This window comes from Ciona robusta, chromosome 5 (assembly GCF_009617815.1).
Source record: "Ciona robusta chromosome 5, ASM961781v2".
In the NCBI taxonomy this organism is placed as follows: Eukaryota; Metazoa; Chordata; class Ascidiacea; order Phlebobranchia; family Cionidae; genus Ciona; species Ciona robusta.
The window spans coordinates 3,270,448-3,283,578 of NC_143239.1; the positions used below are offsets into that span (position 1 = coordinate 3,270,448).

At 36.2% G+C, this 13,131-nt stretch overlaps 1 protein-coding gene across 1 annotated transcript; it reads left to right on the forward strand.

The window, feature by feature from the left end:
- The first annotated feature begins 79 nt into the window (after positions 1-79).
- On the forward strand, positions 80-4,053 carry LOC149735640 (inactive fucosyltransferase B-like). The gene is made up of 6 exons (XM_089878569.1): positions 80-1,184; positions 1,492-1,682; positions 1,781-1,897; positions 1,953-2,104; positions 2,552-2,724; positions 3,010-4,053. Exons 1-6 carry the CDS (start codon positions 651-653, stop codon positions 3,616-3,618), a joined length of 1,776 nt encoding a protein of 591 aa, XP_089734695.1. The 5' UTR covers positions 80-650; the 3' UTR covers positions 3,619-4,053.
- Positions 4,054-13,131: the final 9,078 nt, after the last annotated feature.

The window sequence follows — 13,131 nt, forward strand, 5'->3', positions numbered from 1 at the left end:
AAGAAGCTTTAACTTTTTAAGGCCGTAACATTTCGTGAAGCAATCGTCGCAACGATTCAGATCGTGAACTGCAGTACTTTGTCCACACATCGGTTGTATATGGTCAAACCAAGCTGTCGAAGTCAATTTCCACAGCTGTTTAATTTTAACTAGGCGTTTATAAAACTAATACCACCCCAAGTTTTAACATTTCACTCAACTCCTTTAGAAGATAGCTTTTAATTTCGTTTTCATTTTAGCAGATCTACGCAGCAGAAAACTTGTAACCAAACCGGTTGAACTACTGCTTGATAAATAACCTGCTTCAAGCCTAAACATTGTTTCATAGGCAGCAAACTTGGTATGGACCTAAATGTTTTTGTTACGCTATTCGGCAAGTGATAGTGTTAATGCAAAGAGATTGTAGTTTTAATCTCCTTGCTTAGTGTTAGCATAATTATGTTTAGCAGAATAACAAAATGGTTTGTCACCCTCAGGCCTAGGCCTACAGTAGTTTTTAACCAGTTGCGTTGTTATCAGATTGAAGCAAAATTTGGGTTCAGTTGTTTATAGGTGATAACCGTTTTTGTTTAGCAGGACTTGGACGATTTGGTTATACTCGGTTAGCCTAATTAAACCGTTTACGTGTAAAAATAATTAATTGTCAATTCATGAGAGCATGGTTGTGCTACGCTCTTTTTTGTGTCTTTTTTCATTCGAATGCTGATTCAAATCAACACACAAAACCGGATTCAAGTTTCGAAAGAACGAATAGAATGAAGGCTACCAGACATTTGATAAATCTAATTGGAAATTTGCGTGTTATCAGTCTTTACCTATACAGCGTCTTACGGAAATTGACTTTGTACAAGCAGCAGTTTTTTCGACATATTTTTTGGTTCTTTAAACGAAAGATTGTCAACACAGCGGTCAGAAACTGGAATGTTCTGTTTACTTCAATTCTTGTTGTTTTTCTCATTAACTACCTCGTTTTTATCTACTTCATGAGAGAATGTACGGAAATTAAACAGCCATATCGGTTTTGGTGGGCATGGCCGCCGAGATACTTGTGGTCGGTTGGTGGAAAGCTGCCAAGATACGGTGATATTGAAGACCCTTCTCTTTCTATTATATTTAAATACCCCGTACTGTCTGTTAAGGAAAGATATCGTTATGAAATTAAAAACTTATCTTCAGACGGAAAGGTTAGTTCACTCAATTTCCTTCTATCGCAGTGTGGGGTAAGATGGATACCGTTAGCACCTATATGCCCCCTATTTGCTAATCACGTTTTTAACAATTAACAACAGTCTAAACAGAGTCGCGGTGCTGCGGTTATATAGTTCTGTAAATATTATTTGTTTACTATACCAAATGACGATAATTTAAACGTGTCCCATCTTTCCCCGTAAGGTTTATAAGAAAATTGGCACTTGTTTTTTCGTAAAATTTCACAAAATGGGTATGATTGACCGGAAATTGTAAATAAATGCTATTCATTTAACCTTATAGATCCCCGGATTCGTAGAAGCAAAAGTGAAATCTATTTTTGTCGAAAACTCTTTTCTAAGTGACAGAAGAGCGCCAGAAACAGGTTCCGTGGACTGCGACGAAAGATGTGTCGTTTCTTACAACGATCGGCTTCGTCATCTTGCAGATGCGGTTTTATTCTCAGCTTACGACTTGGTCCCCATCAAGCGAAGGTTAGTTTCTTTAAAAAAACGATTCGATATTATCAGCACACTGTAAAAGTTATAGATTCTTAAAATTGTAAATTAAATATTGTTCGATTGTTTTTAAGCCACAAGAACCAGCTTTACGTTTGGGTGGATTCTGGGCCACCTTCTGTTGCAGCATATAAAAAGCACAGCTTGTTGGAACATTTCGACGATTACTTCAATCTAACTATGACGTACAGGTTCCTATTAATATACCAAGATTAGACAGCGTTTAAAATGATTGACGTTTTTCAGAAGGGACTCCGATATTTACTTTCCTTTCGGCATCATGTCCGAGGTTTGGGAAACTATCCGAAAAAATCCGAAAATTGCCGATGTTAAAACTTTGCTTTCAGGAAAAATTAAGGAAGTGGCTTGGGTAACGGGTGATTGCCACATGTCTAAAGGTAATTAATGTTATTGAGAAAAGCAAATCGTTAGCTATCTTCTCAGCCAAACTGCAGTTTAGAGAATGTTTGCAAAAGTCATGTTTGTATATAGTTATAGTAGGTTGGGGGACGATGAGACATCTTTAGCACATAATATATAAACATCCTGATCGTGTTTTGAACAATTAACAACGGTCTATGAGAGTCGTGAGAATACGATTTTATAATTCTTTAAATGTTCTTTGTTTACTACCCTACCAAATGGAACACGAAAATAGAATAAATGGTGTTCCATCTCCCTCCACCCTATAGTTTTATGACACTCTGAATGACAATATTAATATTTTCCTCGTTTATTATGTTATTAGTAATCTCTGCAATGTCAACTCTATTCAGTTTTCTTTATGAAACTTATAAATACACTTTAGAGCACCAAACAGTTAAAATCCTAAATCTGTATTACAGGTTATGGGTTCCAACTCCGGATGGTCGGTCATCTTATAGCACTGGGAGTTTCAGTCGATATATTTGGCGGCTGCGTCGCCAACCAGGTCACCGATGGTACAGATTTATCGAAGTACAAGTTTATTTTCGCATTCGAAGAAAAACTGCATTGTCGGGATTACATTTCACAAGGAGTAAGCGAGTTTTTCTCATGCTTTATGTTTCGAATATTGGTTACAATACTTTAGTATACACTGGTGTGGGGAAGATGGGACACTTTTTCTTTTCTGTTTTCTCGTTCTATTTGGTATTAAGTAAACAAAGAACTTTCAAAGAAATATCAAACCGTATCCCCATGACGCCCATAGACCGTTGTTAATTATTTAAAACACGATCAGGATATTTGGATATTATGTGCTAAAGGTGTCCCTTCTTCTCCCACCCCTACTATACTTGGTATAGCACTTTAACACGTATAGGTTTGGAGGAACGCTTTGTCTAATGGAGTGGTCCCAGTAATTTGGGGTCCTTTACGCGATGATGTAAACGCTGTTCTTCCTGCTCGGTCTTACCTCTTTGCAGAAAATTTTGCGACCTTACCTGAACTTGCTAGACAACTGCAGTTTCTTTCTAAAACCCCAGAAGCGTATTCGGAATATTTCGTTTGGCGTGGCGAGACAGTAATCTTAAAAGTTCGTGGTCTTAAATACACATCTCTGGATACAGCACCCCAGCAATACGGACTATGTCAGTTATGTCACATGCTCCACGAAGACGACAAAGATGAATGGTTTTTCGGCACACGACCGATTCGCAAAGTCGCCTCCATATACGACTGGTGGTACCTTGAAAATACTAAAACTTGTCTTATGCCGGCTGGCACGTTTGAAAGTACTCTGAACCGGTGGTATCTTACTTTAGTTTTTCTCGATCATTACGTTCGAGCGCTTAGACACATTAGGTTGTATCTCTGGGCGATAATTTTTCTGCTTCTTGCAAATATAACTTATAAATGTATAGATAAGGTGGGGGAGATGGGACGCCTTTTCATTCTATTTGCTCGACCCATTTGGAAGAAAATTCAATGAATTATGAAACTGTATCCTTACCACTCCCATAGACCGTTGTTAATTGGTTAAAACACGGTCAGGATATTTGGATATTATGTGCTAAAAGTGTCCCATCCTACCCCATAATACTATATGTCTCTAAAATGTTCGGTTTAACTTAAACTCGGAATAATACGAAACTATCGTAACCTTTGTTAACCTTATTTTAGAATTTAAATATCAAAATATGCAATCTTATTACATGCTTTAAAACTACAACTAATTAAAACTATACTGCGCCGTCAAAAACATACACTCTAAAAAATCTTTATTCTAATTTTCAACAAGATAAAAGGGTGAATTTTTTGTGTTGATTGGAAATTGATTAAACTTTTTTTAGAATTGTAAAGTGTACGCAGACATTACAACACAAAATTTCATATATGTGTATTATAAATACAAAGTCTATAGGAATGTAATCATCTACAGGGAAAAGTCACTTAGTCACCGTGAATAGCCTTTCTAATGGTTCAAGTGTTTTCGACATTTTTCTATTGGACGGCCTGTGTTGAAGGTGTGACGACACTGTCGAGATTGAATCCTGTGGCTTCCGCTATTGCATCTGCATAAACCAACTTTTTAAGTGCGTTTTTTTTAATGTACTTCTTGGATTTTGGATGGTACAAAACATGGTCACTCGAAGCTGCTCTCTCTTGTATTTGAAAAATCATATCGCTCGGCGTCTGTGGCGTAGTGCTTGAAGGCGCAGTGCCAGTAGTAGTGACTTTAACTTTACTACTGCTGTTAACGATCATGTAAAGGGCTTTGTTGCTCGCGTCTTTTGTTTGGAATGTCAAGTAATTGTTGCTCGTCGATTTCCAAACCGTCCAATCTGCTGTACTGTTTGTAACCTCAGCGTAAATATTACTGCTGTTTCCCAGGGTCTTCGGCCATGCCTTGGACCCAACAACACCGTTTTCGCCGATGGTGTTGCAGCCGATATCATTCCAACTAATTTTGATTTCGTCTTTTTTCTCCTTATCATGACACGACTTTCGCCTTTCCCCAGCAGACCAGGGCATTGAAAAGTGTCCACCCATTTCAAAAGCTATTTTTAAACGTTTCTTTTAAAAAATACAAAGCTGCATTTATGTATAACAGATAAAGTCGTCTCTATTCATTACTCGAACACAAACCTGTGGTTCTTATATTTCTAATTTAATAGACAAATGGGGTGCAAAACTTCCCTACATGTCTATCTCTAAAAAAGCATATAGCCATTATACCAGCCAATCCAAAATACCCAAACAGTTCTCAACCCGACCACAAACGCCTAATAATCCAGCTTTACTTTTGAAGAGTGATTCACTCACGTTGCTATGGGCATATAGTTATTTCAAAGCCAAACTTTACAACTGAAGCATAATTAAGTGCGAACATGGTATGCGGACTATAAGCGTGCGACGGCATGCCCTTACAGCAGTAACATTACGCTACGGGCTATCGTTTAAAAACAATTAGTAGGGCGGGGAAAGATGGGACACCTTTTCATTCTATTTTATCGTCTTAATTGGGAGTAAACAAAGAACAGAGAGAAAATATTAAACTGTATCCTCATGACTCCCATAGACCGTTGTTAACTGTTCAAAATACGATCAAGGTATATTTGGGTATTATGAGCTAAGGTGTCCCATCTTCCTCCACCCTACTATATTCTAGATTGTTCCCAAAGCTAAAAACATAAGAAAAACGTGTTTGAAACAGAACACTCGTGTTATAACGCGAGTTTAAACAAACTTTTCATTTATTTGAATCTGGTATCTAGCATTGCTTGATATAAGAGAAAAAAAGAGTATATTTTTTAGATAGAGATCATGTTATTACCTTTCTTAGGCCTATACACGACGTCTAAGCCCGCGTAGTCGTTTGAACAAAAACATTAAAATGCTCGCAACCAAATCACGCCAATACAAAACAAACCACTAAACTTCTATTTTTTCCGTTGCGCTTCTCGAGAAAATACCAATATACAACAAGGTAACCTAGATTCAGTAAATGAATTCCTACAAATACAGTTAACCTATACACGGATACCTAAATAAACAATTGCGTAATACTTGAACTATAAGTGGTGGCGCAATTGAAATACTGTGTTTATAGGTATAACTGTGTACTTCCGTACCCGAAGTACTAAACCAGCCCTCAAGAGTAATTGTTTATATATATAACATATAAGACGTAGTTTTGAGAGCCCCTTTATGCTGATAAAATATAACCCAAAAGTTACGGGTTCGAGGCTCGACGCTACCTGGCCGGTGCGTGTATCATTGGGCAAGATGCAATCCCTGTTCGCGTTTACTCATCTTAAGAAGTTTTGTATTGGCTGAGAGAACGAGCATCAGTGTTGTCCTTATATAAGGCAAATGGGGTTTCTATGAGTGTTTATAGTGTTTTATTTTCGATGCGCTATCAGCTTGATAATGTACAGCATAGAGTAGGATAGGGGAAGATGGGACACCTTTTCATTCTATTTTCTCGTCCCATTTGGTAGAAAATTTAGGAATTATAAAACCGTATCCTCACGACTCCAATAAACGGTTGTTAATTGTTTAAAACACTACCATGATATAGATATTATGTACTAATGGTGTCCCATCTTACCCAAAGTGCTATATAACACGGCGGGTAAACAGGTGTAGCATTTTTAGTAAAGACTACAGTTTGTTAATGCAGTTGATATACTTTGAAGCGGCCGAAACAACTAACGATCGATTCTGCTTATTGTGGTGGCATATTTCCAGGAATAGTCATCGTAAGGGTGAGCGATCTAGCGTTTTGACCCAAATCAGCAGCAAAGAACTTTCTATCGGCGTCTACCCCAACGAACATCTTCGACATCGGATGGTAAAGCTCGTTGTCGCCCGTCCCATATCTTCGTTGGAGTTGGAAAATCCGTTTGTCCGGCATTTGCGGCGTGTCTGTAGTTGGATTGTCGGAATCGTTTGAAACTTCCAAGTCACCACATTCGTTGATGGACAGAAAGAGTCCACCGCAGTACGTTTGGAAAATATAGTAGTTGTCATCGCCTTCCGATTGCCAGGCTTTCCAAATTGCTTGACTGTTTGCAACAGCGTACACTGAGCTACCATCACACATCATTCGTGGCCATGCATTGAAACCAGGCATATGGGTATCACGAATATCGACCGAAACGGAACTCATCCACTGTATATAATTGCAGCATGGGTCACTTTTAGATTCAACTTTAGCCATTGCGCTGTTTCTATAACTTAACAAGTATAAGTTTAAAATGATTTCCTGGAAAATAAATACTTTGTAAATGATCACCCCGCAGCATTTTGGTCGTCAATCACCCCAACCAACAAAATATATTTATTAACCATAGTCAGCGAAGCAGCAGCACTGACCGTCTTGCAGTGCAAGTTTTGCATGGTACGGGCGTTTATATAATAGCATCAGCGTTCTTTTCCATTTCCCCAATCCGTGTTAGGAATACGTAATGAATTTTACGGGTCTGGACATTTTCCTACTGACAGCACTGCTGTACCAAAAATAGCATATGTGAACCTTTTTCAGTACCAGCGTTCCAACATTTCGTTTTACTAAAATGTTCTGCCTCGTTTTTCCTTTACACCTAACAATCTATATGATCTTTTTTTATACATCTTTACATACCCACGAAATACACATTCCCAACTAAACAAAATAATAATATTTGTAACCAGCTCGCTTTAATAAGACAATAAATTTGTGCTGAAAAAATGTTAGTTGCCACATATTGAAAATCTCTGTCTTTCCTAAAGTTTCAGTGTGGGCCAGATTACTTAGAGTACTGTATACGTTATTGAATGAAAGCCTATTTCTATAAAGCAAAAAGGTATGCATTAGACTGCACCAAAAAATGTTTGGGGTATAAATATTGTCGTTGAATAAAATGTGTATTTAGTGATTATCCTTAAAATTGTACCGCCACTGTTATTATTTTTAGCTTGATTTTTTAGCTGTATGAGTTTGAATTAAAACAATACAGAATGTATTTTTTCTGTATTTTGTTACAAGTAATGTATTTTGTTAGAAGTAATCGGTTTTAGTTTTTGAAAACATTTGAAAATTAAACATGTTTGCTTGTAAATAACTATGAACATCGCGTTTTTCTCTTTAGCCATTTTTGGCTATTAGCCATTTTTTGGAATGATACACTATTTTAACTTTTACTCCAGAACTTGTACAGTTGTACACCCAGTCCAGGCAATGCGCTGTGCCTGTAGTTATAAGGATATAAGCATCGGGTGCAACCAAAACGCAACACACACAATTCAAGTCAACTAATTGTATAATAAAAGGGATATTCATTACGCCTAAATGACATCGTAAGTCTCTTATTCCAATATAATCGAAATATGGGTAATCACAATGTAATGGAAGTTGTATAGGGGTAATCACAATGTAAAGAAAAACGCCCGCAGTAAATATATTGAAGAAGTACATCCTATAATTAAATGTTATGTTACACCTTGTACGGTGTATACAGTTTAAAAGTTTATTAACAGATTTTTGTACGAACTTTTTCCCTTTTCTCGACGTTCATTGGTATGTGCCTCGCTAAAGTATTGTTAATTACGTCATAAGCGTTGTTTCCACCAGAACTGGAATGTTCGGCAGCTTTTTTTATGAGCGAAAAATTCCCTACTTACTTTATTTGTGTTAAACTATGTCAGCAAAAGAAGGCAGTAACCTTTTTCTTACTGCTGGTTAAAAATATCTCTATAAATACAATTCTGTTCCATATGGCGCGATTGCAATTGTATTTGCTGCGGCATATATATGTTTATATACAAAACCAGAAGTTCATGCTGTTATATTCTTATAATGATTTTACCTTAGTTATGATAAATTACATAAATATCATATAGTGTTTTGGGGTAAGATGGATCAGCTTTCCATTCCATTTTCTCGTCCAGTTTGGTGGTATACAAAGAATATTCAAAGATTTCTTAACCGTATCCTAATAAGTCCCATATTAGAAACCGTATCTCAACAACTCCCATATATTTTGTTTAAAACACGATCAAGAAAACTGGATATTAATTATATGCTAACGATGTATTATTTACGTGTATTGATTACGCCATAAGTTCTGTTTTTACTAGAACTGGAATGTTTGGCAGCTTTTTTATGAGCGAAAAATTCCCTACTTACTTTATTTGTATTCGCGGAAGTACCCTAATTAAACTATGTATCCAAAAGAAGGCAGTAACCTTTTTCTTACTGCTGTCAAGTTAAAAATATCTCGTATAAATACAATTGAGTTCCGTGATGCAACTGCAAATGTATTTGTTAGCATAAAAGCAATTACATACAGTAGGGTGGGGGAAGATGGGACACCTTTTGCACATAATATCTAAATGTCTTGATCGTGTTTTAAAGAATTAACAACGGTCTAGGGGAGTCGTGAGGATACGCCTTTATAATTCTTTGCATTTTCTTTGTTTACTACCATATTGGGCGAGAAAATAGAATGAAAAGGTGTCCCACCTTCCCCAACCTACTATATATTTTGTTATAAACCTAGAATTGGGAAATTTAAGATTGACATTTTCACATCTATGTATAAAACAATAGGGTGGGGGGGAGATGGGACACGTTTTTATTCTAATTTCTCGTCCCATTTGGTAATAAACAAAGAAAATTCAAAGAATTATAAAACCGTATCTTCACGACTTCTATGGACCGTTGGTAATTGTTTAAACACGATCAGGATATTTGGATACTATGTTCTAAAGGTGTCCCATCTTCCCCAACCTACTATATTACACTACTCTATTTTTAGTTTCTTCTCTGTTTTAGCTCTGTGAGACGATTTACTACGGCCCAATTAGTTTTTATTTCGTTTTATTGTCGTTAAGGGGTTCGGGTTGTTGTATCGGCAAAGCATAGTTTAATTTAAAAACTATGCAGTTGTCACTAAACAGACTTTTAAATAAGAATGCAAACATTAATTAACAAAGTTTTTTAACCTGTCGTAATCAACACAGAATAGTTGTTTTTTTTACATGATTTTGCAATAAAATATCAATGAATTTTAACACCATGTTTAAATTTGTAATTTAAGTTTACTCATACCGTACATACAACTAACGTACTTTTATCGGTCCAATGCACGTTCTGCGCATTACGTCATTCAGATTGTGCGTCTGAAAAGCTTGTAGGGAAATCCCGCAAAAATGCCTCTCTATAATAGTTTTACATTGTACCAGCTCTTAGAATTCAAGTTTTTCCAATCTAATAATACGAAGTTCATAATTACGTCATTTAATAATGTTGTGCAAATTATAAAGTACAACATGAGGTTTCAAGTTTTGTCTGAACGCCTTTATTTATACTACCATGGGGGAAGATGGAACACCTTTAGCACATAATATCCAACTATCTTAATCGTGTTTTAAACAACTGACAACGTTCTTTGGACGTCGTCAGGTTACGGTTTTATAATTCTTTGAATTTCCTTTATTTACTTCCAAGTGGGACGAAAAATTAGAATAAAAGGTGTCCCATCTTCTCCCACCCTACTATATATTAATTTACTTACCGATTTAGCAAATATTGTCAATTGCAGTCAATTTAGATAACTATATGTGCATCAAAGAATACAATTAAACAATACATATACATTGCTAAACATCACATTTGCAAATATTTTTCAAATCAACTATACATGTTCAAATTTTGCAAGCTTTAGCAGCGTGAACATTTTTGCTAGTTTTGAAAATTTCAAACTTAACTTCAAGCTGCAAAAAGTCCCAGTGTGTTTATTGTATGTACGCCAAAGAATTTGGAGTAACAAAACAATACCTATTTCCTTTTTCTTAAACTCGTCTGGGTAAAAATATCTCGTATAAATACTGCCCGTTTACAGTTACGTAACTTTATTTGCCATGTACAAAATACATTTAAACGTTTTAACACAATTGCATGTGTAACCTGTGTTCGGGAATCCACTCTATAGTCTTTACGAAACCAAAAGTACATGCTGTTATATTATTACAATGATTTTAACTTATCAAATGTTAGTTATGATAATTTTTAAAAATATCATATAGTATGTTGGGGTAAGATGGGACAGCTTTTCATTCTATTTTCTCGTTCTATTTGGTGGTAAACAAAGGATATTTAAAGAATTGGTTTATTTCTCGTCCCCTAATTAATACTCCATTTATAAAACCTCTGGAAATGAAACCTAGTAATCGTAATTGTAACACTATTATATATAGTATAGTAGGGTGGGGGAAGTTGGGACACCTTTGTATTCTATTTTCTCGTCCCATATAACAGTAACCGAAGAACAGTCAAAGAATTGTAAAAACGTATATCCTCACGACTCCCATAAAACGTCGTTGGTTGTTTAAAACACGATCAGGATATTTGGATATTAATTATTTACTAAAAGTGATTATATGCTATTTAAAGGTGTAATATTTATGTGCTAAAAGTGATCTATCTCACAACACAGTACTGTATATAAAAATTGCATCAGTATAAAACGCGAACAATGTGGATTTTAATAACATTTAAAATTGAATAAGTTCTTATGTCAAAACTGCCAGCTATATACATACAGCCTCAATACACATCTAACTAAAGAAAAACCCAACGTTGGCCATACTTTTAAACATATATCCCATGTTTTCTAAACATGTTTCTAACAATTAGCAACGCCATTTTGTAGTCGTGAAGCTGCGGTTATATAATTATTTCAATATTCTTTGTTTGCTGCCAAATACGGTGATAAAAGAAAATGAAAACTTGTACCATCTTACCCTGGCCTATAGAATATAAAGGGGTCTTTAGACGGGACACCTTTAGAACAGAATTGTCAAATATCCTAATCGTGTTTTAAACAATTAACAACAGTCTATGAAAGTCGCGAGGATACGGTTTTGTGTTCTTTGTTTACTACTAAAAAGGACGAGAAAACAGAATGAAATGTGTCCCATCTTCCCCCGCCCTATACTTTATATTTGCAAAGATAACTTGTTTCGTAACTTGATAGTAGGCTGGTTTTACTTTAGTTTAATAAAATTGCCCTATAAATGTATTCGTTGCTTTTACATGACTGCATTGTTCCAGTGCCACGTTGCACATTTTGCCATATTATCTTATTCTTTCGTTTCCATTTTATGAACTAATGTATAGTGGGGTAGGGGAAGATGGAACACCTGTTCATTCTATTTTCTCGTCCAATTTGGTGGTAAACAAAACGTTTTTAAAGAATTATAAAACCGTACCCTCAAGAATCCCACAGACCGTTGTTTATTGTTTAAAACACGATTAGGATATTTGGATATTATGTGCCAAAGGTGTCCCATCTTCCCCCAATACACTATATTTACTGGAATATAGTACTTTAGAAAAAGACGTGTTCTTGTGCCACATTGCACATTTACACCTATTATCTTAATCTTTCTTTTGCATTTTATGAACTATAGTGTAAACAGCATGAAAGGTAAGATGTCCTCACCTTCTACTGTATATCAAAATACTAGGATGTGTGTGTAGTTCGCTTTTTCTTAAAACACCCTCAATTTCCAACACAGAGTGATTTGAATTAGTAATGTTTTATTTTTTCACCGAAAGCGGCATTGGTTATAAAGAATTAGCAGTTGGGCACACGCAGATTATAAAAGCTTGGTTGTTAGTATAGAATACATGGTTTGTTGTTGCCGTTTATTTTCTTGCGAAAATGCTGAGTTAAGTGTACATGGGCAAACAAAACACAACTCTTAAGCTTGCTTCGCGAAATGCTGAACCGAAAATGAAGTAGCATTTGATTGCTCGTTAACAGCCGTTAACTTTCCTTCATTGTCGACTCCGATAAACTTGGCCGATTGCGGATGAAACAGCAAGCTGTCATTTGTGCCCCGTCTTAGTTGAAGTTGGAAAATCCTCGGGTCTGGCTTCTGGGGCGAACTTCCGGATGGAATTTCACCCTCACTTGTAACTTGGACTTCTCCGCCGTAGTTAAGTAGCATGTACAGGTTGGATACGTAAGTTTGGAAAATGTAGTATTGGTCAGAGCCCTTGGACTGCCACGCTTGCCAAACTGCGTTGCTGTTAGATGCTGCATAGACTGGGCTTGCTTCAAAGAAGACACGCGGGCCAGCATTCGCATTGTGTTGGTATGTATCACGTAAGTTCACTGGACCGATGCTTTGCCACTCTAGAATTTTTGCAGAAGTCATTTCGTCGTTACAATCAAGCTTACAAGTTCCGCGTAAAAAGATTTTGCTCTGGAAAGTAAGATTACATATTAATATCACCACTACCAAACGATCGTCCTATGTATCTACAGACAATCCACCACGAACACACGAGTCTATTTCGATTAACAGTACATGCAGTTTGTCTAAACATATTTATGTCTAAACATAATGAACAGTATTTTCAGTTCCCTTTTCCAGGTCTCCCAAGCCTACACTGTACAACCTGTTAATCCAGTGCGTGTTAAATAAGCGTCGTATTTTTTCACCTGCC